The 24,727-nt window shown below is 45.1% G+C and overlaps 1 protein-coding gene across 2 annotated transcripts; it reads left to right on the forward strand.

The window, feature by feature from the left end:
- Window positions 1-10,327: 10,327 nt before the first annotated feature.
- On the forward strand, window positions 10,328-24,162 carry LOC138789817 (natural cytotoxicity triggering receptor 3-like). Of its 2 annotated transcripts, XM_069968649.1 has the most exons (5): window positions 10,328-10,384; window positions 10,619-10,978; window positions 11,787-11,900; window positions 19,753-19,888; window positions 23,012-24,162. In XM_069968649.1, exons 1-5 carry the CDS (start codon window positions 10,339-10,341, stop codon window positions 23,034-23,036), a joined length of 681 nt encoding a protein of 226 aa, XP_069824750.1. In that variant the 5' UTR covers window positions 10,328-10,338; the 3' UTR covers window positions 23,037-24,162. The 2 variants fall into 2 exon arrangements, with proteins under 2 accessions (XP_069824750.1, XP_069824751.1); XM_069968650.1 differs by lacking the exon at window positions 19,753-19,888.
- The last annotated feature ends 565 nt before the right edge of the window (window positions 24,163-24,727 follow it).

Here is a 24,727-nt window from a genome sequence, read left to right on the forward strand (position 1 = left end):
GCCTGATGTTACCGGACACGTGTTGGTGCAAGGGGGTGGAGCAGCACAGCGGGAAAAGTAGTGACGGCTAGGGACCGAATACCCAGGGACGTCATCCGCCATCAGGTTGAGGAAGGCTTGCGTTTCCAAAAGCCTAAACGGCAACATCTCCAGGGCCAGCAGTTTGGAGATGTGGCAGTTTAACGTTTGCCCATGTGGGTGAGTTGTTTCAAAATGTAAAGAGGACGGTGTCTGACCACATCACGCACACAATAACAGTTAGCGGTGGGTGCTGTTTGATCTCCCCCTTGCCTATGCCATCTGTAGTTGTCATAGGCAATGTGATTTAAAAGAGGGTGCAGGAAAATTTTTCTTTCACTTACAATTTGGCTTTCTGTCCATGCTAATGTAGAGGAAAGAAGATTTCCTTCATTTTTTTCCACTTTAAAAAGAGGTTATATTGTGTTTGGAGTGTATTGTTGATAGGCTGTGATAGTGGCGTAATAATGCGACTTGGGCGTGTTAGACGCACTCAGTCATGCTTCCCCTACTATCCCAGTTGCATTCCAGAGGCGTGTGCATGATTTCCTGAGGTGTCATTGTGGACTTTGAAACCTAAATTCGACCACTTGGAGGTCACCAAGAAATTAGCATTTTTCTCCTATAGACTTTAATGGGGTTTAATATTCAATCGAATAGTCAAACATTGCAGTCTGTCCGAAAATGTCACTACTCGCTCATCTCTAATGACCATAAATAAATAAAAAAATAAACATATCCTATCAGAACAAAATATGAAAAGGGTAAAACCATCCCACCTCCACACTCAGGGCCGGATTAAGGAAAGGGCACCAGGGGCATGTGCCTCAGGGCCCCCACCACAAAAGGGCCCCCACCAACCCGAACCAGGAAGCAGGGTTCCAGGTTCTGGCTGGTGCATTTTTATTATTTTTTTTTTCAACCCCCCCCCCTCTGCCGCCCCCCTGCTCCTTCCTGCTCGGCAGCGGTGCACAGTGGTGTCATTGCGCCGAGCAGGAAGTCCGGGCACCGCGTGCTGCTGCTGTGAGCTTCCGTGCCTGTGTGTAACAGGCTGTCTGCCGGAAGCTCACCTGGCCAGCCTGCCTAACCTGCCCCTCGGCCGATCCCCCTGCCCCCAGCTTCTCTCCCTGCCCCTCCAGCCCATCGGCCGATCCCCCTGCCCCCAGCTTCTCTCTCTGCCCCTCCAGCCCCTCAGCCGATCCCCCTGCCCCCCAGATTCTCTCCCTGCCCCTCAGCCGATCTCCCTACCCCCAGCTTCTCTCTCTGCCCCCCCCCAGGTTCTCTCCCTGCCCCTCCAGCCCCTCGGCTGTTCCCTCTGCCCCCAGCTTCTCTTCCTGTACCTCCAGCCCCTCAGCCGATCCCCCTACCCCCAGCTTCTTTCTCTGCCCCCCCAGATTCTCTTCCTGTCCCTCCAGCCCCTCAGCCGATCCCCCTGCCCCCCAGCTTCTCTCCCTGCCCCCCAGCTTCTCTCCCTGCCCCCCCAGCTTCTCTCCCTGCCCCCCCCTAGCTGCTCACCCTGCCCCCTGCTTCTCCCCCTGCCCCTATCACCCCAGCTGCCCCATCTTCTCCCCCTGCCCCCCAGCCTCTGCCCTGTCACTCCAGCTGCTCCCCCTCCCCCTATTACCCCAGCTGCCCCCATCTTCTCCCCCTGCCCCCCCAGCTTCTCCTCTGTCACCACAGCTCGTCCCCCTGCCCCTATCACCCCAGCTGCCCCCCATCTTCTCCCCCTGCCCCCCAGCTTCTCCCCTGTCACCACAGCTGCTCCCCCTCCCTCTGTCACCTCAGCTGCTCTCCCTGTCCCCCAGCTTCTCCCCCTCCCCCTGTCACCCCAGCTGCTCCCCCTCCCCCTGCCCCCAGCTTCTCCCCCTGTCAGTGTCACCCAAGCTGTTCCCCCTTTCACCCAAGCTGCTCCCCCTTCCCCTGTCAGCCCAGCTGCTCCCCCTGTCCCTGCCCCCCTAGCTGCTATCCTTGCCCCCCTAGCTGCTCCCCCTCCCCCAGCCACCACAGCTGCTCCCCCTCCCCCAGCCACCCCAGCTACTCCCCCTCCCCCAGCCACCCCAGCTACTCCCCCTGTCCCTGTCACACCCAGCTGCTCCCTCTGTCCCTGCCACCCCCAGCTGCCTCCCTTCCCCAGTCAACCCCAGCTGCCCCTCTGCAGATGAGTTGTGGTCGGAGAAGTCTTCATGATGGCTGCACCAGATGGAGAGGAAAGCAAAGAGTGAGCGACAGCAATTTGAGAAGACGTCACCTGTGAGTCATTAGTAACTGCACTGTAATCACTTCTATAGTGTGCAGAGCCTGGGTACCAGTGGGGTCTAAATAGGTCAGTGTATTGTTTGCGGTAGTGTACTGACACAGCCCCGCAGTCATTACAGTACACTAGCGCAAACTTTTAAACTAGAATCCAACAACTCCCAGCATATCCTGAGGGCTGCAGACTGTCACTACATGCTGGGAGTTGTAGTGCCTGCAGCTGTTGTAGTTTGGTCCTAGGTGCATTATACACTGGGTGCTTTGTGGGAGATCAGAATACATAGATCTGTGGCGGCTCAGTGTAGGGAAGTGACCCCAGAACAGCACTAATAGGGGATAGGGGGAGATGTTTTTGTTCTATCCCCTATCAGTAATGTTCTGGGGTCACTTCCCTACACTGAGCGCCCACAGATCTATGTATTCTTATATGCCACAAAGCATCCAGTGTATAATGCACCTAGGACCAAACTACAACAGCTGCAGGCACTACAACTCCCAGCATGTAGTGACAATCTGCAGCCCTCAGGATATGCTGGGAGTTGTAGTACACTATAGACAGATGTATTGCTGGACCTTCAGGGCTGATGGTTGTCAGCCACAGATTGCAGCCACCAGTGATTTATTAAAGGGTTGTCCTCTCAGAGACTACAACTCCCAGCATACCCTGAGAGCTGTATAAAAGTAGGGGGTTCTGAGAGTTTTAGTTCAACTGAAAATGTTTTTAACCCTTAGCCGCACCAGGGCGTTATTGTACGTCCTGGCAGGAGGTTCCTTTCCGCACCAGGACGTACAATAACTTCCCGGCTCCCGGTGCTCACTGTTTACATAGACAGTGACCGGGAGCCGCGACTAAACTGTCAGCTGATAGCTGACAGTTTAGTGTCGGTGCCGCCGGACTCCCTGAAGGGCTCCAGCACAGGCGATCGCCGGCATCAGTGGATCGGTAACGATCCACTGATCCCGGTGAAGCCAGCAGTAAACCCCCGGTCCCGGTCTCTGCCGAGTTCAGGGATCCGGGGGAAGCATGCTGGCTCTCTGCACCTCCCCCCCAAGCTGCCAGGCTCCCTCCACTGCCGCTGCACGGCTTCCCCCGCCACCGGGATCCGCCTCCTGCCACGGGGATCGCCCTCCTGCCGGGCTACCCCTCCTGCCGCTCGCCCTCCTGCCGGGCTCCCTCCAATATGGGGATCGCCCTCCTGCCGGGCTCCCCCCCTCCACAGGGATCCCACTGCTGCCGGGCTTCCCCCCCCTCCCCCTCCGATCTGGGCTCCCTCTGCTGCCGCGAACCCCCCCCCCGACCCCCCCCCCCCCCCCCCCCCCCCTCTCCCTGCCATGGCTCCCTCCATTTCCATTTTCTCCCCCGTTGCTGCCCCCCACTGCCGCGGCCCGGTACTCACCTGGCAGGTCACAGCAGGTCGCTCCTTCCTCCTCCTCCATGCAGCACTCCCTCCCCGGTCCCAGAACTCACTCTAAGCTTCGGGATCCGGGGATGACCCCCTCCTGCTGCAGCATGTACCAGCGTCTGTCTAATGACGCTGGTACATGCTGCTATATACTGTGATTGACAGCTCTGTGATCAGAGCTGTCAATTACAGTATCTGATCGTTCCAGGAGGGCAGAGCATGGATGCAGGCTCTGATCCCTCACTTTGTGAAGAGATCAGAGCCTGCATCCATATACTGTAAAACACACACACAAATACACACATAATAATAAAAAAAAAAACCTCCCCTGAGATCTCCCAGTAATAAGGGAGATCTTAGTTGGTGTCTGTCAGTCAGCGTCCGTTAGTAAGTGTCAGTGTCCGTTAGTGTCATTGTCAGCTAGCGTCCGTTAGTGTCAGCGTCCATTAGTAAGTGTCATTGTCCGTGTCAGTGTCCGTTAGTGTCATTGTCAGCTAGCGTCCGTTAGTGTCAGCGTCAGTGTCCGTTAGTAAGCGTCAGTGTCAGTCAGCGTCCCTTAGTAAGCGTCAGTGTCTGTCAGTACGTATCAGTCAGAGTCCGTTAGTAAGCTTCAGTCAGTGTCCATCAGTGTCCGTCATTCAGCATCCGTCAGTAAGCATCAATAAGCATCAGTCAGCATCCATAAGTAGGTGTCAGTAAGTGTCAGTCACCTTTTATAAGTCAGTGTCAGTCAGCATCCGTTAGTAAGAGTCAATCAGTGTCCGTTAGTAATCATCAGTCAATGTCCTTAAATAAGCATCAGTCAGTGTCCATTATTTAGTGGGAGTAAGCGTCAGTCAGTGTCCGTTAGTAAGTGTCTGTAAACGTCCGTACATTTACTGCTAGAGCTGGAGTGTACATACAGACAGAGGTGCTCCTTCTCTTCTGAGCCATGTTGTGCGTCCGTACAATTTTTTACGTTCACAAATTGGGTATTTTCTTACTCAGGAGAAATTGCTTTACAAATTTTGGGGGGCTTTTGCTTCTCCAAGCTTTTTGGAATTTGGAAAATTTGGGGTTTCACTAACGTGTAAGTGTGAAAAATGTGATTTTTAATGTTCATGGGCCCCTTTTGCAAAAAACTGTGAAAAACTTGTGGGGTCAAAATGCCCACTGTACCACTTGTTACGTTCCTTAAGGGGTGTAGTTTTTAAAATGGGGTCACTTGTGGGGGGTTCCCACTGTCTCAGCACTAGGGGGGCTCTGTAACTGTAACATGGTCTCCTACATTTATTCCAGCCAAATCCACGCTCCAAAATCCAAAGGGTGCTCCCTCTCTTCTAAGCCATGTTGTGCGCTTGTGCAGCACTTTATTTCCACAAATGGGGTATTAATAAAAACTGCAGATTCAGAGGAATAAATGTTTTATTACATTTTACTTTTTATAGCTGGTTTGGTATGAAAAAAATAGGATTGAATTGGGATCTCTGCAAAGAAAGTGGAAATTTTTACTTTCCACACTTTCTTTGAAGTTATTCCTGTGAAATGCGTAAAGGGTTAAAAAACTGTATGAATGTCAATTTGAATACTTGAAAGGGTGAAGATTTCAAAATGGGGTGAATTATGGGCGTTTTCTTGTAAACAGGCCTCTAGAATATGCTTCAAAACTGATCTGGTCCCTAAAAAAATCTGAGTTTAAATTTTCACAAAAATTTTGAAAGTTGCTACTAAACAATTACGGTCTCTAAAATCCCCCAAAAAAGTTAAAGCATGTTCACCAAATGCTGCCAATATAAAGTAGACTTGTTATAGATATGAATTAATCAATAATTTATGTGGTATAACTATCTTCCTTATTGGCAGAAACTTTCAAATTTAGAGAAATGCAATAATTTTTACATTTTTCACAACATTTTGGAGTTTTTCACAAAAAAACGCTAAAGGTATCGATCCAAATTTACCACTAACATAAAGTAGAATATGTCACGAAAAAACAATCTTGGAATCACAAGGATTGATAAAAGCATTCCAAAGTTACAGAGGCATAAAATGACACATGTCATATTTGAAAAATTTGGCTGTGTCATAAATGCCAAAACTGGCTGTGTCCCCTAAGGGTTAAGGAAGCATTTGTCACAGATACAGATGAATCCAGAAAAGGATGGGGTTAGCATGTCGTGTCTCACTGGTTCTATATTGGTGGGCCCCAAGGATCATTTCCACTGGTGGGCCCCTGGTACCCCAGTCCGACACTGGACAGAAGCGGTCCCCCACCATACACCACGCTGGGGCTCAGGGGTGTGTGTGTGTGCCTCAGCATGCAAAGTGCCTTGGGCAGCATGAATTCTAAATACAGGCCTGCATCTATGGCAGGGTCCCGCGGAGAACTACAGCTACCAGGACACCACTGGGGATTGGGGGGGAGAACTACAGCATCGCTACATTTAATAGTGATGTACGACTGATGGCTGATCGAGCCTTATCATAGGCTCTATAAGCAAGCGCCAATCTAGCAGAACGGCGCTACTTACCCAGGAGATCAGGCTATGTAATATGGCACTAAGACTGTGGCTAAGAGCACACAGAAAGTGCTGGGTTCTTACATTGCATTATTAACACAAACACAATGTGAGAACCCACCCTGATACTCACCCCCTTCCCGCACCTGTCTCTAGGGCCTGGCATCTTCCTCTGCACTGCAGCCTTTAGTGACTATTCACGTGCACAACAGAGGAGGATGCTGAGTCACACATGGTAAGTCCCCCTTTTTTTGGCCAATAAGGCAATTCCAGCTCTGCAGAGCTTTTTGGAAAAGAAGTTTGGCAACTCCTTGCGCCTCTGTCTCTCTAATCGGGTGCACCTTGGCGCGGACATTTGGAGTTCTAACTACTGACAAGGGCAGTATATGTGCATCACTGCTCATTGGATAAACATTCCTCTGGAAAAGGCACAGCGGCAGCCACAATGAATTGAAGTCACACCACTCTGGCCTCCTAGGCTAATTTAGGGCCAATATTCAGCCGACATCGTTCATGTCGGCTGATCGTTGCAGTCGCTTGTTTTTCAACATGTTGAAAAACAAGCGACTGATACAGCAACGATCTGCTGCCATCGCCCTGTTAAATAGGAGCATCGGAAGCAGACGCTGCTGTATCCTATGGGCTGCCCGGACGATCAGCGATCACCTGGGCAGCCCCCCCCCGCAGCTACCGCAGCAATCGGGGAACGAGGAGCAAACGAGCGCTGAGAGCGCTCGTTTGCTCTTCTAGACAGCCCGTGGAATAGGGCCATTAGTCTACCACTGTCAGGCTGTCCTGCACTTGCACGGCCTAGGTGAATGCAGCCATTTTTATGTTATAAGTCATCTGGGCGACTCTGAGATGGTTTTCTTTCCAAATATTGTACCTTACGACGTTTAAAAATGTAAATTTTTCAATTTAAATTCAAGTTTAATAAAAATGTATTTTTTAACTCAATTTTAGTCAATTTCGAATAACATTTTTAAATTTTATTCTATTTTGATTAGAAGATTGCTCAGTTCCTGTTATGAGTGTCCAATACAGGTCAAGCCCTGACCCGCATTCTGGTGCTGTAGTCATTTGATTTTGATTCTATTTTTTATTTTTTAAAGTTTTTAAATTTTAATTTCAATTTAAAATTTTAGAATACTTCTGTCTGGGCTCCGGCCCCATTCGCCATTCTCTCTCCCTCCTGTACACTATGCTGGGCTCCCCGCCGGAAGAACCACCTCTCCCATTTCTTGCTGCCTGGGAGGGAGATCTAGGTATTTCCTTCTCTGCGGCTAAAGTAGACAGAATCTTCACATGCACCCATTCCTGTTCCATCTCGTCTCGCCTGCAGGAAGCGGGCTACAAATTACTCTCACGCTGGTACCGAGTCCCCACTCGACTCCATCAGATTTTTCCGGAGGTCTCGCCATTATGTTGGAGAAATTGTGGTGAAGAGGGCACCCTTGCACACACTTTCTGGACCTGTCCCAAACTGGTACCCTTCTGGAAAGAAGTGTGGCGAATCTCCTCTACCTTTACTGATCACCCGCTCCCCTTCTCTCCATCGCTCTTCCTCCTGCATATTTCCGACATCTCTCTGAAATCCTACCGGCGCTCTGTCCTCAGCGCTTTGTCCTTGCTGCGCAAGCATGTATCCCGGCCCTATGGCGCCGCCCTGAACCCCCCCAGTATCGCTATGTGGTTCCGCAAAATCGAGGACATTAAACACATGGAAGACCTCACTGCACAGTTATACGGACGGAACTCTAAGTTCTTTCGGACATGGATTTACTGGGAACGATTCACCGAGACGACCGAGTACAGGACGCTTTTGACTCAGTGAGGCGCGGCCCCCCGGGTTCCCCCCTCCCTCCCCCCATTTTTTTTCTTCTTCTTCTTCTTCTTCTTCTTCTTCTTCTTCTTCTTCTTCTTCTTCTTCTTCTTCTTCTTCTTCTTCTCTCTCCCCCCCTCCTTTTGCTCCCCCCTCCTCTTCCCCCTGCTTCTTCATCCCTTTTAGAAACTACTCCTCGGTCATGGTCCGAGTGGTAGTCCACTTTCTTACTTTTTCATACCCTTTAAAGGTTACCTCCCGTTGGGGGTTGTGTAATGCACTTGGTGTCTGTACCATAATTACCTGTTGTTGTTGTTTGTTTCTTATGTTCTTTCATGAGCGATTCTATGGATGTACCGTTTTCCCTTTTGAGTGTGTGTGCACTGTTGTTTTTATAAAATTGAGAATAAAAAAAATAAAAAATTTTAGAATACAATTTGACACGAGACACCAATCTCACATTTGCTAGGATAAGTTAGGAAAAGGTTATATACACACTATTGTATTCACTATTATATACAACACACTACAATATACTAATAATAAACAATATAACTAACTAAAACTCATTTTGCATAGATTCCTCTGCTCCTTCCCAGGACTAAGGGATCTCCTAAAGATGGCGCGGAAACTTTCTACCAATAAATAGAAGAAAATAGGCTTCTCACCAGTTTGCTGTTATCATTGGTCTGACTGGAACCAACTCACTCTGTAGCTACAGATCGAATACTACGACGTCTTCTTGACTTGAATTTCTTCATTTTGAATTTAGATGCAGCATATAAAAGCTCACAGCTGATGCAGACATCAAACTCGGACGCCCAGGTACATCCTCACCACGGACGTTTCGGAGGCATAGACTCCTCCTTCCTCATGCGCGAATACTTTGTATACACTTCAGCCACTCGTACATGGCATGTAACACCCTCTGCCAGATCCAACGCAATTGTGGACCACAACAACATCGGCTGATTTGCCATGTGCCAACGCAGTGTAAAATCCTTTCACATGTTGAATCATCTGGACCAACAGTGATTATATTTTGTACACTGGAGGGGCGGGGAGGTGTGTTTAACCTCTTAACAACCCATGCGCCGTTAGTGGAGTTCAGAGAGGGGCCGTGCCGTGACCACACTCTAAACTGCCGCAATGCCGGCTGCTTTCTGTCGGGATCTACTAATCCTGACGCCTCATAATGACATTTAAATGCAGCTGTCAGACATGACAGACATGGCTCGGTATTCTATGTATCTGTTCTGCAGCAGACCAGAGTAAGGGTGCGTGCACACTACGGAATTCCTGTGTATGAGCCGCGGCGGATTCTGTCACTCGTACCCGAACGCAGCAGCGCGCATCTCCTCCCGTGCCATAGACACTATTCTATGCACGGGCGGATTATGCATTCTGCCGAAACAAGTGACATGTCAATTCTCTCGGCGGAGTGCGGAATCCGCCTGTGCATAGAATAGTGTCTATGGCATTGGCGGAGATGCGCGCCGCCGCATGCAGGTACAGCGTTATAAGGATGGGAATAGAGCAATTTTAAAGAACATTTAGTTTTTTAAAAAGATTTTTTTAAAGCTGCTAAATAAAATAAAAGTTATACAAGTTGTAATCGTAATCGTACTGACTTGAGGAACATATGTAACATGTCAGTTTTAAGGTAAACAGCGTAAACACGAAACCACCCCAAATTTTAAAAAAAAGGGTTTTATTTTCAATTTTACCACACATATAATTTTTTTTCTGGTTTGGCAGCATATTTTATGCAAAAGCGCTATGGCCTTTTAAACACGAGGAGGAAAAAACAAAACTGCAAAAATGAAAATTGGCTCAGACCTTAAGGGGTTAATATATCTGCCCTGACTTCTTTGATGGACTTTTGCCTTCACCTATCACTTGGGAAAGTTAATTATTGCACCTGTACATATGAGAGCAGGGTTGTACATGGGATCATGCTTGAAAATGGTGATTAATTCGCCTAAACGTCCCATTGGGACATTTTTGCTGTGCTGCACAGCGTTGTAATTTTCTTCATACGTTTGATGGAATAAACACTTTTTCACTTTGAAATTTGAGTGCTGCAGAGTATCTGCTTGTTATCTATCTATATAATTGTTTCTCTATATTTCCATATATGCCCTTTGCAGGGTAAGCACTATACTGTGCATTCCTAAAGCAGAAGGTTGGAGGTTTCCACAAATAACTGTGGCCTGGAGTATGACGCTCACTCTTCATTAGTAATTTCTGTTCTGCAGTCATCTGTACCTGGAAGTCTGCAACACCCCAGGACACTTCCTGTACAGATGAACAGAGGCTTCAGTGCATGACTACAATACGCAGGATGATGAGCCAAGTGCAGGTGGTGCTCATACTGGGAGCTCTGGAGGGTAAGCTTTGTGTCCAGCTTGTTGTGTCTGTGTTGTGGCTACAGATGATATCACAGGGAGCCTTACATGGGACATTAGACAGTCTCGTCTTCATATAGTCCCATCATTACTAGGACCTGGAGGGATTCTCTTTAGCATCTAGCAGGGTTACATGGGATTCCTTGTTGTTTTATGTTTTGATTTTCTGCTAATTATCTGAATTTGAATGTAACGTGTAATATATCTGTATATCAGGGTGCCTCTCCCAGATGATCCAGGTGTTTCAGGACCCTGTAGTATATGGCTATGAAGGCAGTGATGTCACCTTACCATGTACCTACAACGTCTCTGCAGCAGAGGATGTGACAGCTGGGTTTTACAAGTGGTACAGACATCTACCGAGGATTGGGCAAGTGGTGTCTAATAGTAGTAAGGATTTCACCGGCCGGATCATCAGAGAGGACACAGAAGTATTCATCCAAACCAGATCAGCCAAAATCACCATACACAAAGTGAATATCACACACACTGGAATGTATTACTGTGAAGTCAGCTTTTTACATCATAATGAAAGAATATCTGGACTTGGTGATGGGACGTTGCTGAATGTGACAAGTAAGAAACAATACCTATCTATCTATCTATCTATCTATCTATCGCTACATTGTTTCATTTATCTATAAAAATGGAAAATTGGCATAAAGTATAAGACATCAGTTTGAGTTTCCTGGTGTGACCCTTGCCTCCTTGTCAGTACAGAGGAAGGAGAAGGAGTCATAGGACAGAAATTTTGGGCTAAACTCCGCCTTTGCTAATGAGTCAAACATTTATTTGCAATAAAGGTCCAGTTGGTGGCAACAAAGAGTAAGGTCTCTTCTAGAGATGAGCAAACCTCGAGCATGCTCGAGTCGATCCGAACCCGAACTTTCGGCATTTGATTAGCGGTGGCTGCTGAAGTACGCGTTTCTGCCAACCATGTCCTTCATCAACTTTTCAAAGCTGATGAAGGCCATGCTTGGCCGAAACACATACTGCTGTGAATTTTGATGCATTCATGCACTGAATAAATGAACAAAAGAACTTATTGGTGAGTGCTGGGTTTCCTTCTCTACCTGCTGCTGGAATATACAGTTTCCACCACAAGCACCACCGACTCCTCGGAGTGCTGTCCTTCCATCTTTACTACATACTATGATGCAGTCATTCTCAAAGACCCACAATTCTATAATACCATTCAACAGATTACATTATCCACCAGACATTCATAGATCTATGGACTACATCTCAGATCTATTTACAACGCATCAGATCACACGGTGCACCAGACATGGTTTCTAAATGTGTAGGGATCTCTAACACCTTTATTATATATTTACCTGTTTGTCCTTTCAGTGTTTGGTCCTCAACATGTGCTTCTTCTCAGATTTTTCAGACATTTTAGAAATTGGAATCATGAACAGTTATGTCATTGTGGTCCGGATGGCTCTGGGGATCCTGGCTTTGCTCGCTGTTCTGGCGCTGTGTTGTGTACACTTTGGTGAGTGATGATTTCTAGAGATGAGCGAATAGTGAAATATTCGATAATTCGAATAGCTCCCGATATTCGACTATTTGACAGAATATCAAATCCCATTATAGTCTATGGGAGAAAAATACTTGGGACCTGGAAATCAATATTCGACCACTAGGAGGTCACCAAGTGCACAATGAAACCTCAGGAAATGACGCCAACACCTCTAGAATGCATATGGGACAGCAGGGGACGCATGCCTGGGTACATGACCGTAAAGTAGAAGTATACCTTTTAGTCTAGCGGTACTTGCGTACGTTTTAGGTGGTGCGTAATATTAGCGAATGTTTTTTGTTCTGTTTATTCAGTACACTTGCGAAATACAATTGTTTGCAGAGCTATATATTGCCCAGCCAGTGGTGTGTATTGCACACATGTATATACTGCATATATATATATATATATATATATATATATATATATATATATATATTGACATGTGAGGCTGGACAGCACTGTGTGGCTCTGTGGCTCAAACGGGTGCTTCAACCTCCAATGGTCGGACTCCTGGACCACCTTAGTAGTACAATAAAGTCGAGAGGCAGCACTCCAGTATTCAGTGAAAAACAAAAATGATTTATTCACCCATCGGTGTGCAACGTTTCGATCTCCAAATGAGATCTTTTTCAAGCAACAAACAAGAGTGGGGCACAGACTGGTATATAACATCAAAGCTCCACCTCAATCAATTAATTACATCATAGAGATTATCATACATAAACATAATCAAAATCAGTGCATCGGTGTACGTAATGCATAATTCATATATATACAATAATAATAGTGTGTAAGGGCTGTGGTTATAGTCCATGATCGGCATAAAATAACTGTACATAGTCCATATATAACTGATAATCAAAGAGTCCATGATCCATAGGGTTAATGGAGGGGGCCGTACGGTGGTGCAGTATAGGTGGTGCAGTACGATGTATGACTAAGCGGTGACATCCCTTCAGCCCTCCAGATAAACAAAGTTCTAAGGTGATGTTATTGGTGAGTATGACGAGCCACGATCCATAACCAGATCGGAAATAAAACATAAAAGAATTAATACCGACCTGGCAAAACCTCATACCATGAGTGATGTGACAATGTGAATCAATATACTGTATATACAAGAGGGAACTAATACACAAAACCACCGGCAAAGTAGGATATAGACTGGGACTACTGGGATCAGTCACATAAAGGCTCTCAAAGAAAAATCAACATTTAACCCTTTCGGGTGCACTGTATCTAATTTAGCTATCCACTGTGCTTCTTTTCTTTTTAACATATTCTGTCTGTTTCCACCCCGACGTGGAGGTGGTATATGACCAATTATGCAGAATCTCATTTGTTGTAATGAATGTCCATGTTGTTTAAAATGACGCGGCACTGGTAATTCGCACATAGGGCAGGGGCATTGTAGAACGTAAATAATAAACTCTGATTTGCATGTTAAATGGTATTTTAGTCTGTATTGTTTCTGTGTGATGGGATGTGTGAAATAATCCCCTTTAAGCATAAGTGGACAGTTATCACAACTCATACATGGGAAACTGCCAGGTTTTAAAAAGAGGCAAGATCAATCTTGGATGGGACACAATCTGCATGCATATATATTGATTCACATTGTCACATCACTCATGGTATGAGGTTTTGCCAGGTCGGCATTAATTCTTTTATGTTTTATTTCCGATCTGGTTATGGATCGTGGCTCATCATACTCACCAATAACATCACCTTAGAACTTTTTTTATCTGGAGGGCTGAAGGGATGTCACCGCTTAGTCATACATCGTACTGCACCACCTATACTCCACTTCTCTATACCACCCTGGGCATCTTTGCATGCTATGGATTTGCACACAGTAGACAAGGAAGGTTCCAGTCCAGGGAAGAAGGAATTTTCTCTTTTTTCCCCCATGAAAGACATGGTACCAACCAGCCGAACAAACTCCCCGAGTGACACCGTGTGGGTGCTGGGATAACTGTTGGGCATGCTGTAGCACTCTAGCTGTGATGCTCTGCCTCTCTGGGAGTGTGCTGCCATCGCATCTGTGGTTGGAAGGTGGTTGCTATGGAGCCTGAGATGACGCTTTCGCTTAAGGGCTAACTTTCCATTTCCAAGATGGCTCCCGGGACTTGCGATCCTCGGCGCGCGTACGCAAGCTTCCGATGATGACCCGATGTGATGACGTCCTTTTCAGCTGTCCCAGAGGATATGCGTTTCCCCCTGCGCATGCCCGGTAATGCTGTTTACAAACGGAGACATCCACATGGAGCGCGGGATGGAACAGCTGATTGATAAGTTTGCCTGGTGAGTGACGGCCCCCTCCATTAACCCTATGGATCATGGACTCTTTGATTATCAGTTATATATGGACTATGTACAGTTATTTAATGCCGATCATGGACTATAACCACAGCCCTTACACACTATTATTGTATATATATGAATTATGTATTATGTACACCGATGCACTGATTTTGATTATGTTTATGTATGATAATCTCTATGATGTAATTAATTGGGGGAGGCACTAGGGGTGGAGCTTTGATGTTATATACCAGTCTGTGCCCCACTCTTGTTTGTCGTTTGAAAAAGATCTCATTGGGAGATCGAAACGTTGCACACCGATGGGTGAATAAATCATTTTCGTTTTTCACGGAATACTGGAGTGCTGCCTCTTCTCGACTTTATTATTATATATACAGTATACTCATATATAGACCAAAAAACGGCCTGTCCTCTAGCCCACTACACAACTCCTATACAACGGACAACAGTATAATCAATAATAGTCTTTATTTAAATTCACATAAAAATTATTTCAGACAAACAATATTAAAAAAGCCATAATAGCCATACACATGGGGCGAATAGTACACAGGAAATATTTGAACAGTATTGCACAAGATCCAGTAAACCAGTTATGTTACAATCTATTAGTATTGGTTCATTGCACGTGTGATCGGTCTCTTGGCAACGCGCCGTGACGTCACACGGGGACCCGTCCATGTGACGGATCACGTGATGTAGTCGCGCTGCCGCGCCGGGTGCGATCACGTGGCCGGAAGTGAGGACGGCGTCTGGAGGCCGGATTCTCCATTAGAGATCAGTATATAAGGGACCTTGGGATAGGGGAACATCACCTCCTAGAGAAAGCTTTGCGCGAAACGTGCGTTGGAGGGGAGCGTGCATACACCCTGACCACAGGTACTGGATACTTTATGTAATCTCACCCTTCTCTATTAATTATTTTGTGCTGCCACTGGGTTTTGTGCAATATAAATTATATTCACTCTTTGAAGGGAATTGTGCAATGAACCAATACTAATAGATTGTAACATAACTGGTTTACTGGATCTTGTGCAATACTGTTCAAATATTTCCTGTGTACTATTCGCCCCATGTGTATGGCTATTATGGCTTTTTTAATATTGTTTGTCTGAAATAATTTTTATGTGAATTTAAATAAAGACTATTATTGATTATACTGTTGTCCGTTGTATAGGAGTTGTATTATATATACAGTTAGGGCCAGAAATATTTGGACAGTGACACAAGTTTTGTTATTTTAGCTGTTTACAAAAACATGTTCAGAAATACAATTATATATATAATATGGGCTGAAAGTGCACACTCCCAGCTGTAATATGAGAGTTTCCACATCCAAATCGGAGAAAGGGTTTAGGAATCATAGCTCTGTAATGCATAGCCTCCTCTTTTTCAAGGGCCAAAAGTAATTGGACAATGGACTCTAAGGGCTGCAATTAACTCTGAAGACGTCTCCCTCGTTAACCTGTAATCAATGAAGTGGTTAAAAGGTCTGGGGATGATTCCAGGTGTGTGGTTTTGCATTTGGAAGCTGTTGCTGTGACCAGACAACATGCGGTCAAAGGAACTCTCAATTGAGGTGAAGCAGAACATCCTGAGGCTGAAAAAAAAGAAAAAATCCATCAGAGAGATAGCAGACATGCTTGGAGTAGCAAAATCAACAGTCGGGTAAATTCTGAGAAAAAAGGAATTGACTGGTGAGCTTGGGAACTCAAAAAGGCCTGGGCGTCCACGGAAGACAACAGTGGTGGATGATCGCCACTTTCTTTTGGTGAAGAAGAACCTGTTCACAACATCAACTGAAGTCCAGAACACTCTCAGGGAAGTAGGTGTATCTGTCTCTAAGTCAACAGTAAAGAGAAGACTCCATGAAAGTAAATACAAAGGGTTCACATCTAGATGCAAACCATTCATCAATTCCAAAAATAGACAGGCCAGAGTTAAATTTGCCGAAAAACACCTCAAGAAGCCAGCTCAGTTCTGGAAAAGTATTCTATAGACAGATGACACAAAGATCAACCTGTACCAGAATTGTGGGAAGAAAAAAGTTTGGCGAAGAAAGGGAACGGCACATGATCCAAGGCACACCACATCCTCTGTAAAATATGGTGGAGGCAACGTGATGGCAATGGCATGCATGGCTTTCAATGGCACTGGGTCACTTGTGTTTATTGATGACATAACAGCAGACAAGAGTAGCCGGATGAATTCTGAAGTGGACCGGGATATACTTTCAGCCCAGATTCAGCCAAATGCTGCAAAGTTGATTGGACGGCGCTTCATAGTACAGATGGACAATGACCCCAAGCATACAGCCAAAGCTACCCAGGAGTTCATGAGTGCAAAAAAGTGGAACATTCTGCAATGGCCAAGTCAATCACCAGATCTTAACCCAATTGAGCATGCATTTCACTTGCTCAAATCCAGACTTAGGCTGGGTTCACACTACGTATATTTGAGGCTGTATATTTGAGGCTGTATAGCAACCAAAACCAGGAGTGGATTGAAGACACAGAAAGGATCTGTTTACATAATGTTGAAATTGATTGGATGGCCGCCATTTAATGGCAAATATATGCTGTTTTTTTAAAACAACGGCTGTTATATTGAAATAATGGCAGATATTTACCATTATATGACGGGCATCCACTCAGTTTCAACATTGTGTGGACAGATCCTTTCTGTGTTTTCAATCCACTCCTGGTTTTGGTTGCTATGAGGACCTGACAAGAGGAGCAAATACTGCCTGAAATATACTGTGTGTGAACCCAGCCTTAAGACGGAAAGACCCACAAACAAGCAAGACCTGAAGGCTGAGGCTGTAAAGGCCTGGAAAAGTATTAAGGAGGAAACCCAGAGTTTGGTGATGTCCATGGGTTCCAGATTTAAGGCAGTGATTGCCTCCAAAGGATTCGCAACAAAATATTGAAAAAATATATATTTTGTTTGGGTTATGTTTATTTGTCCAATTACTTTTAAGCTCCTAAAACGTGGAGTGTTTGTAAAGAAATGTGTAAAATTCCTACATTTTCTATCAGATATTTTTGTTCAACCCTTTAAATTAAACGTTACAATCTGCACTTGAATTCTGTTGTAGAGGTTTCATTTTAAATCGAATGCGGTGGCATGCAGAGACCAACTCGCGAAAATTGTGTCACTGTCCAAATATTTCTGGCCCTAACTGTATGTATATATATATATATATATATATATATATATATATATATATATATATATATATATATATCCACTTTCAGCATTACGCCACTATCACAGACTACAACTATAAACTCCAAACACAATATAACCGCTTTGTATAATGGAAAAAATACTCTGACAACTTATTTCCTCTACATTATCGTGGACAGAAAGCTAAATATTGACCAAAAGAAAATTTATCATGCAGCCATTTAAATCACAAAAAGCAAAGTTGGTGTGGGGATTACTTTAAAAGGCAATAGAGTCTCTCTCCCCATGCTGTTTAGCCAAACAGCAGTCCTTTTATTTTTTGAGTCTCTTTGACTGCTCCAGTAAAGCTGGACCCGGATCAGCTGTGGAAATAACCTACAGTCACTGTCTAAAGCTACCGGTTCACTTCACCAAGGCCAGGCACCTCGTTGACACGTATCTGTCCTCTAAAAGGACAAATAGTATCTTCTCAGAAGGCCCATCAGGTGAGCCCTCAAAAAATTAGCTTGAGGCCCATGAGGTGAGCCCTCAAAAAAAGTGTATAGAGGCCTATGAACTTAGGCCCATGAGGTGAACCCTCAAAAAAAATTGTATTGAGGCCTATGAACTTAAAGGGGTTGTCGGGATTTTTCAATAAACTAGCATTGCATTGACCTCTGTTGGTGTTGCATATTCTACATACACTTCTATTTTTTATTTAGAGCGCCTACTGTGTTTTCAGCCTTAGTCACATGACCACTCTGCCTGTGTTTTCTTTACTTCCTGTGATATTCTGTTCCCTTTCTGTTTCCTGTTCCTGCCAGTGAGGGAACAGTAAGTCATAAGGTGGGTGGGATTATGCATATATTTCTTTAGCACTACCCCTAACATCTAACTTACATCTGAGCCCAGAAGAAACTGCAGCATGACAGACCACAATCTCTGTACAGCACTGCAGCATAGGTTGGAGCTATAAACAGTAAATAAAGGAGCTATGGGGCTGATTTATCAAAACTTGTGCAGAGGAACAGGGAAGCAGTTGCCCCATAGCAACCAGTCAGATTATAGGTTTCATTTTCCAAGGCCTTTTTTTTTTAAATGAAAGAAGCAATCTGATTGGTTGCTACGGGTAACTGCTCCCCTCCACAGGCTTTGCTAAATCTTTCCCTATATTGTTACTATTGTAGTGCAAAGATGTACAGTGTTAGGGCAGTGCTGCTGCTGTGTGTAATATGGAGAGGAGAGAGGAGACTTCACCTCATGTCAGTCACCATTATATCTATTTCTTGCTGAGGTAAACTTGTAACAGATTCCTGGCTCATTGAAACCCCACCCACCTGTAGGATGGCTTTTGTAGTGTTTATGTAATCAAGGACTACAACTCCTATCATGTACATGTGTGCTGGGGTTTGAAGTCCTACAACAGATAAAAGTGTGAAAAAACTAGTTGATTTGATAACATAAGTAATTGGCAGACACTGAGCCACCATGCTGTTCAAAAGACACTCGTAGTAATACAGACATTCCCTGCCTATAGGTAGAGTGGGCGGAGCTAGATTCAGAGAGAAGGGAGGGGAGCTACAGGCTTGCAGAGCTGTGATGTCACTGCTGACCCCTGTGACCTGGAAGTTCTTTATGTAAACAAACACAAAAAGCAGCATTAGAGGATGCCCAGGGACACAGAAGCGAAAAAAGGTTAGAGAAAACCATTAAGGGAAAGAGACAGATTACAAATTATTCACATTTTCAATAAGAAAAAAATGTTGGACAACCTCTTTAAGCCCATGATGTGAGCCCTAAAAAAAAACTGTATAGAGGCCTATGAAATTAGGCCCACGAGGTGAGCCATTACAAAAATGTGAACATGGCCTTTCAGGTGAGCCTTGATATTTTTTTTTTTAATGGCCCATTTCTATGGTAGTGGATGAGGGGAAGGGGGAAATGGGCCATTTAAAAAAAAAATATCAAGGCTCACCTGAAAGGCCATGTTCACATTTTTTTTAAGGGCTCACCTCGTGGGCCTAATTTCATAGGCCTCTATACAGGGGAAGGGGGAAATGACCTAGAGCTGAAACATGCGACTTCACTTCTCGAGACTTTCAACTGGTGGAGAAGCAAAGTCTGGGTCTATCCACTGGGCGTTCATTTTGATGAGCGTTAGCCGGTCAGCACTGTCAGTTGACAGCACCTACAAGGCGTATAATAGGAGTTTGAGCCACGTGTCCAACCCAGTATGTGTAGGGCGTCGAGAGACCAGGGAGGACAGGGTTGTAGTCGGCCAGGTACTCCCACAACATCCGCCGATACTTGTCCCTCCTGTTCGTACTAGGCCCTGCCGTGATGGAACCTTGGCGAGGGGGTGCCATGAACGTGTCCCATACTTTGGAGAGTCTTCCCCTGGTAGCCGTGGACCTGATAGATGTCTGGCTGGGAGGAACTTACTTCTCTGCCACCAGCAATGGAAGGTGGGAATATCTCCATCATATTCTGCAGCAGTTCCCTCTGGTACTGAAGTATTCTGGTGGTCCTCTCTGGAATGAACGAGGAGACGTTATCTTTATACCGGGGGGCCAGCATTGCGAAAACCCAGTATTTTTTGCTCCCCATTATGTGGACAACCCTTTTGTCCCTTGCAAAGCAGAACAACATAAATTCAGCCATGTGTGCCAGGCTGTGAATTGACATCACTTTGCTGCCCCCACCAGAAGGATTGCTCAATATTTCCTCCTCCTCTTCCTCCTCTGCCTCCTCTTTGTCCCATCCTTGCTGTACCAATGGGATGCAAAAAACTGCACCACTATCCTTTATTTCTATTGTTGTAAAAACGATTCTATATCCAGTATATGGCTGTATACTGTTAGTGTGGGATAATACCTCTTATCTTGCTACCACTGATTTGCGCAGTCTGCGTCCTGTAAAGGCGTTGACCAGCCCTTTATTTCTATTGTTGTAAAAACAATGCTATATCCGGTATACGGCTGTATACTGTTAGTGCGGGATAAATTAAAAACTATTTGGTACAGCTAAATTGTATTGAAAAAAGTTAAACGGCTACTACAATACATAGCGCAAAGCGAAGAGGACAGGGAAGCGGAAATGCTGCTAGGGTTTTAAGCTGCGGTCAAGTGATTGGGGATACAGCGTGTGCTTCAGAGGGACGTCCAGTATCGCATGCATCCACCATCCCTGGCTTTATAGGAAAGTGTTTGAAGGGGGCGGGTTACACAACTATCGAGGCCTGGTCAGCGTGACCAAGTGTTACGATGGATGGTAAAGAGTGCTTCCAGTCATTTATCCACTAACCAGTCATCCACTCACTCCAGTCTCGAGGCTAGCCAAGAGTCTGACACTCATGTTTCCAAACCTGTATACTGTTAGTGTGGGATAATACCTCTTATCTTGCTACTACTGATTTGCGCAGTCTGCATCCTGTGAAGGTGTTGACCAGCCCTTTAATTCTATTGTTGTAATCTGGTACAACTAAATTGTATTGAAAAAAGTTAAACGGCTACTACAATGCGTAGCACAAAGCAAAGAGGACAGGGACGCGGAAATGCTGCTAGGGTTTCAAGCAGTGGTCAAGTGATTCGGGGGACAGTGCGTGCTTCAGAGGAACATCCAGTATTGCATGAATCCACCATCCCTGGCTTTATAGGACAGTTGTGCAGGGGGTGGGGTACACAACTGTCGAGGCCCGATCAGCGTGACCAAGTATTACGATGGATGGCGAAGAGTCGTTACAGTCATTTATCTACTCACTCCAGTCTCGAGGCTAGCCAAGAGTCTGACACTCATGTCTCCAAACCTGCACAATTAGTCCATCATAGTCATCCCACCCTTGCCCACTCCGAGGAGCTCTTTTCGGGTCCTTTTTTCCCAATTGGACAGTATTCAAATACTTGATCAATCCCAAGAGCTACCTGAGGATTATATCTGTAGCGATGCACAAAATCTGGAGCATTCGCCATGTCTAGTTTATTTTGCTGTTGTGGACCCGCAACCTGAAGTCGTGAGGACTGATGATGAGGAGACCTAATTGCCGTTAAGCCAAACAGTTAACATGCCCAGTGTGCAGGAGGAGCAGCAGAGTGAGGAGATAGAAGAGGAGGGGCTGGACGATGAAGTGAACGACCCAACCTGGCAAGGGGTGATGTCCAGTGGGGAAAGAAGTGGAGGTGTGCAGGCCCGCGCAGCACCAAAAAAGGCGCAAAGAGGCAGAGGGATGTTCAGAGGTAGAGGACAGACGAGTCATCGAAGGCAGGCCAGAGTCACCAGGGTCGAAGCTTTTCCCCGAAGCAGCCAGTGACGCCAAGCTCCCCCCTTGAGGTCACGCAGTTCTTTGGTGTGGAGTTTTTTTAATGTTTGTGCGGATGACAAACTGAGCGCCACGTGCACGCTATGTCACTCCAAACTAAGTAGAGGCTCGGAGAAGAGCAAATTGACCACAGCATCACCTGGAAGCACTGGGCTCAGTGGGAAAGAGCAAACGCAGGAGAACCTGCGCCCGGCGTTGCCACTGCTGACTCTTCCCCTGTTCTCTCTGCTAGCGCTACAGTCCAGACCACCAGCCAGGACATCTCACCATCTGCCTGTGCTTTGGCCACTTTGGGACCTTCTTCAGCTTCCCAATTGCCTGTGTCTGCTCCTTCGCAGGTATACTAAGAGGTGTTATCCCACACACAGAGTATACAGCCGTATACTGGATATAGTATTGATTTTTAAAATAATAAAATTAAATAACTGATCAAGTATTTCACAGAACGCAGACTGCGCAAATCAGTAGTAGCAAGATAACAACTATTATCCCACACACAGAGCATACAGCAATATACTGGATATAGTATTGATTTTTAAATTAATAGAATGAAATAGCTGGTCAAGTCTTTCACAGTACGCAGACTGTGCAAATCAGTAGTAGCAAGATAACAGCTATTATCCCACACACAGAGTATACAGCTGTATACTGGATATAGTATTGATTTTTAAAATAATAGAATAAAAAAGCTGGTCAAGTCTTTAACAGGACGCAGACTTTGCAAACCAGTAGTAGCAAGATAACAGCTATTATCCCACACACAGAGTATACAGCCGTATACACTATCAGGGGGTGTCTGAACACACTGCCTGTCTCACAACAGCTTCTAAATCTCTTCTAAATCGTTTTTATAGTTTTAGCCCTAACAAGGGCTTTTGGGGATCCCTTCCTACCTAACTTCACCTAAAAGCTTTCTCTCCTTGGTATACAGTCTGTCCCTCTCTAGCTCCAAGCAGCAACTGACATGAATCTCAAATGACTATTCTAAGATTCAGGAAGTCACATGGTTTAGCCAGCCAATCACAGTTAGAGGTTTTTTTTTGTTGTTTTTTTTTTTTTAAGTCCTGCCTATTCCTAGTGCCAGGGGATGTGGGAGGGTGAATCAAATTTTTACTGCGTTTTTTCTCTAATATTCGACTACAATCCAATAGCTTGTATAGCGTACTATTCGATCGAATACTATTCGCTCATCACTAATTATTTTCCCTTTGTTGTATATGAACTCTCTCCAGTACAATCATCCAAAGTAATTGTTAATTATTTCTTTATTTAGAATACATTGGCATGCAGAAAAATGAGGAATGATGGAAGGATTTCCAGGTCAGGAGGGAGGACTCACATTACTCATTCATTGCTTTTTTAAAAAAATCTTAACAATTAATTGTAATCTATAGATGGTTGGCAGTGTTCTTTGTTCTTGTGTCCTCTCCAGTAAGATATCAGGGATCATTACATTTGGTGCATGATCCAAAATGGGTTAACTTCTTGGTCTTATATTTCTGTTGCTATTTTTTGCGCCATGATGTGTTCTTTCTATCGATACCTTAACTGTGTATATGTGACTTTTTGATCGCTTTTTATTACAATTTTTCTGGATTTGATGCAACAAAAAATGCACAATTTTGCACTTTGGGATTTTTTTTGTGCTTATGCCGTTTACCATACGAGATCAGGAATGTGATTTATTAATATTTTGGGCGATTATGCACGCGGCATTACCAAACATGTTTGTTTATTTATTTATTTTTTATTTATAACATGGGAAAAGGGGGTGATTCAAACTTTTAATAGGGGAGGGGGCTTTTTATTAATAACAACACTTTTTTTTCCTTTTACACTTATACTTGAAGCCCCCCTGGGGGACTTCTAGTATAAGCACTCTGATCTCTCATTAAGATCTATGCTGTATAGATATACAGCATAGATCAATGAGATTAGTGTTCTATTGCTTTTGGCTGCTGCAGCCAAAAGCAATAGAATGCTGAGCCGGGATCAGCACCATTACGGCGCAGACCCCAGTCGGCACCAGACACAGATGTTGTCGCGGAGGAGCGATCTCCCTACTAGACACCAGGGAAAAGCTGCAATGAAGTTTTCAGATGCAGCAGTCAACTTTGACAGCTGCATCTGAAGACTTAATTAGCGGGCACGGCAAATAGTTGCGGCCCCAGGCTACATACGGCACCCAAGACCGCGGCGGTTCAGAGCGTGGACGCCGTGCGGCCTCGCTCTGAATGCCCCCACCCGCACGAGGACGTACAGTTATGTCCTCGTGCGGGAAGGGGTTAAAGTAAAGGGCTTCACGATTATCGAGCTGTCTAATAGGCTTGGTAAGCAAGCACTGATCTAGTGGGGACATGTTTTTTGACTCATTTTCCTTGTGGTTTCTATCCCTAAGTGATTTTTTTAATTGTTTTTAACAATACGGTGTGTTTTTGCTATTTGTATCAATAAAGCATTATTTCTTTACTGTGGTGGGTACACCAATTTTTGTGTCCTTTCTTTCTCTTTTCCTTGGGATGTGTAAACCTTCCATATCAGTAGACATGAGTAGAGAGTAGGGATGTCACGATAGCAGCTACAGTTATGGCTGAAAACATGAGCACTGGGCAGACCCTTAAATCAAATAAGTCTAGCGCTATCAACTCTTCAGGGGATACCACAAATGAAGCCCACGTTTCTTACTTGTTATATCAGATATTGGAGAAGTACCTGCATTAGAGTGAAGTTGGTCGGATGTGCTTCAATTGTACGTGGTGCAATAATCCATGTTCTAAGATACAGTGATGTGATGTGAAAGAGTGACAAGACATCTCAGGCTTGCTCTGCCATTCAGTAGAGTCAGGACCCTGCTACAGCCACTGAATAGATGAGCGGGCCTGCCAACATCATGTCTCAAGCCCTAAGACCAGAAAGCGGACAGAGACCGGGGGACCAGAGCAGCATGATGTCCTGGCTGGAGTACCCCTTAATAAAAGTTGCTGTAAGC

This window comes from Dendropsophus ebraccatus, chromosome 4 (genome assembly GCF_027789765.1).
Source record: "Dendropsophus ebraccatus isolate aDenEbr1 chromosome 4, aDenEbr1.pat, whole genome shotgun sequence".
Classification (NCBI taxonomy): Eukaryota; Metazoa; Chordata; class Amphibia; order Anura; family Hylidae; genus Dendropsophus; species Dendropsophus ebraccatus.

Excerpts from the sequence above, each read along its gene's own strand:
- LOC138789817 (XM_069968649.1), top strand. The coding sequence starts at position 10,339 with ATGATGAGCCAAGTGCAGGTGGTGCTCATACTGGGAGCTCTGGAGG. Across the intron at positions 10,979-11,786 it reads GACGTTGCTGAATGTGACAA|ATTTTTCAGACATTTTAGAA; the intron begins GTAAGAAACAAT and ends GCTTCTTCTCAG. Across the intron at positions 11,901-19,752 it reads GCTGTGTTGTGTACACTTTG|GCCCTGCCGTGATGGAACCT; the intron begins GTGAGTGATGAT and ends TGTTCGTACTAG.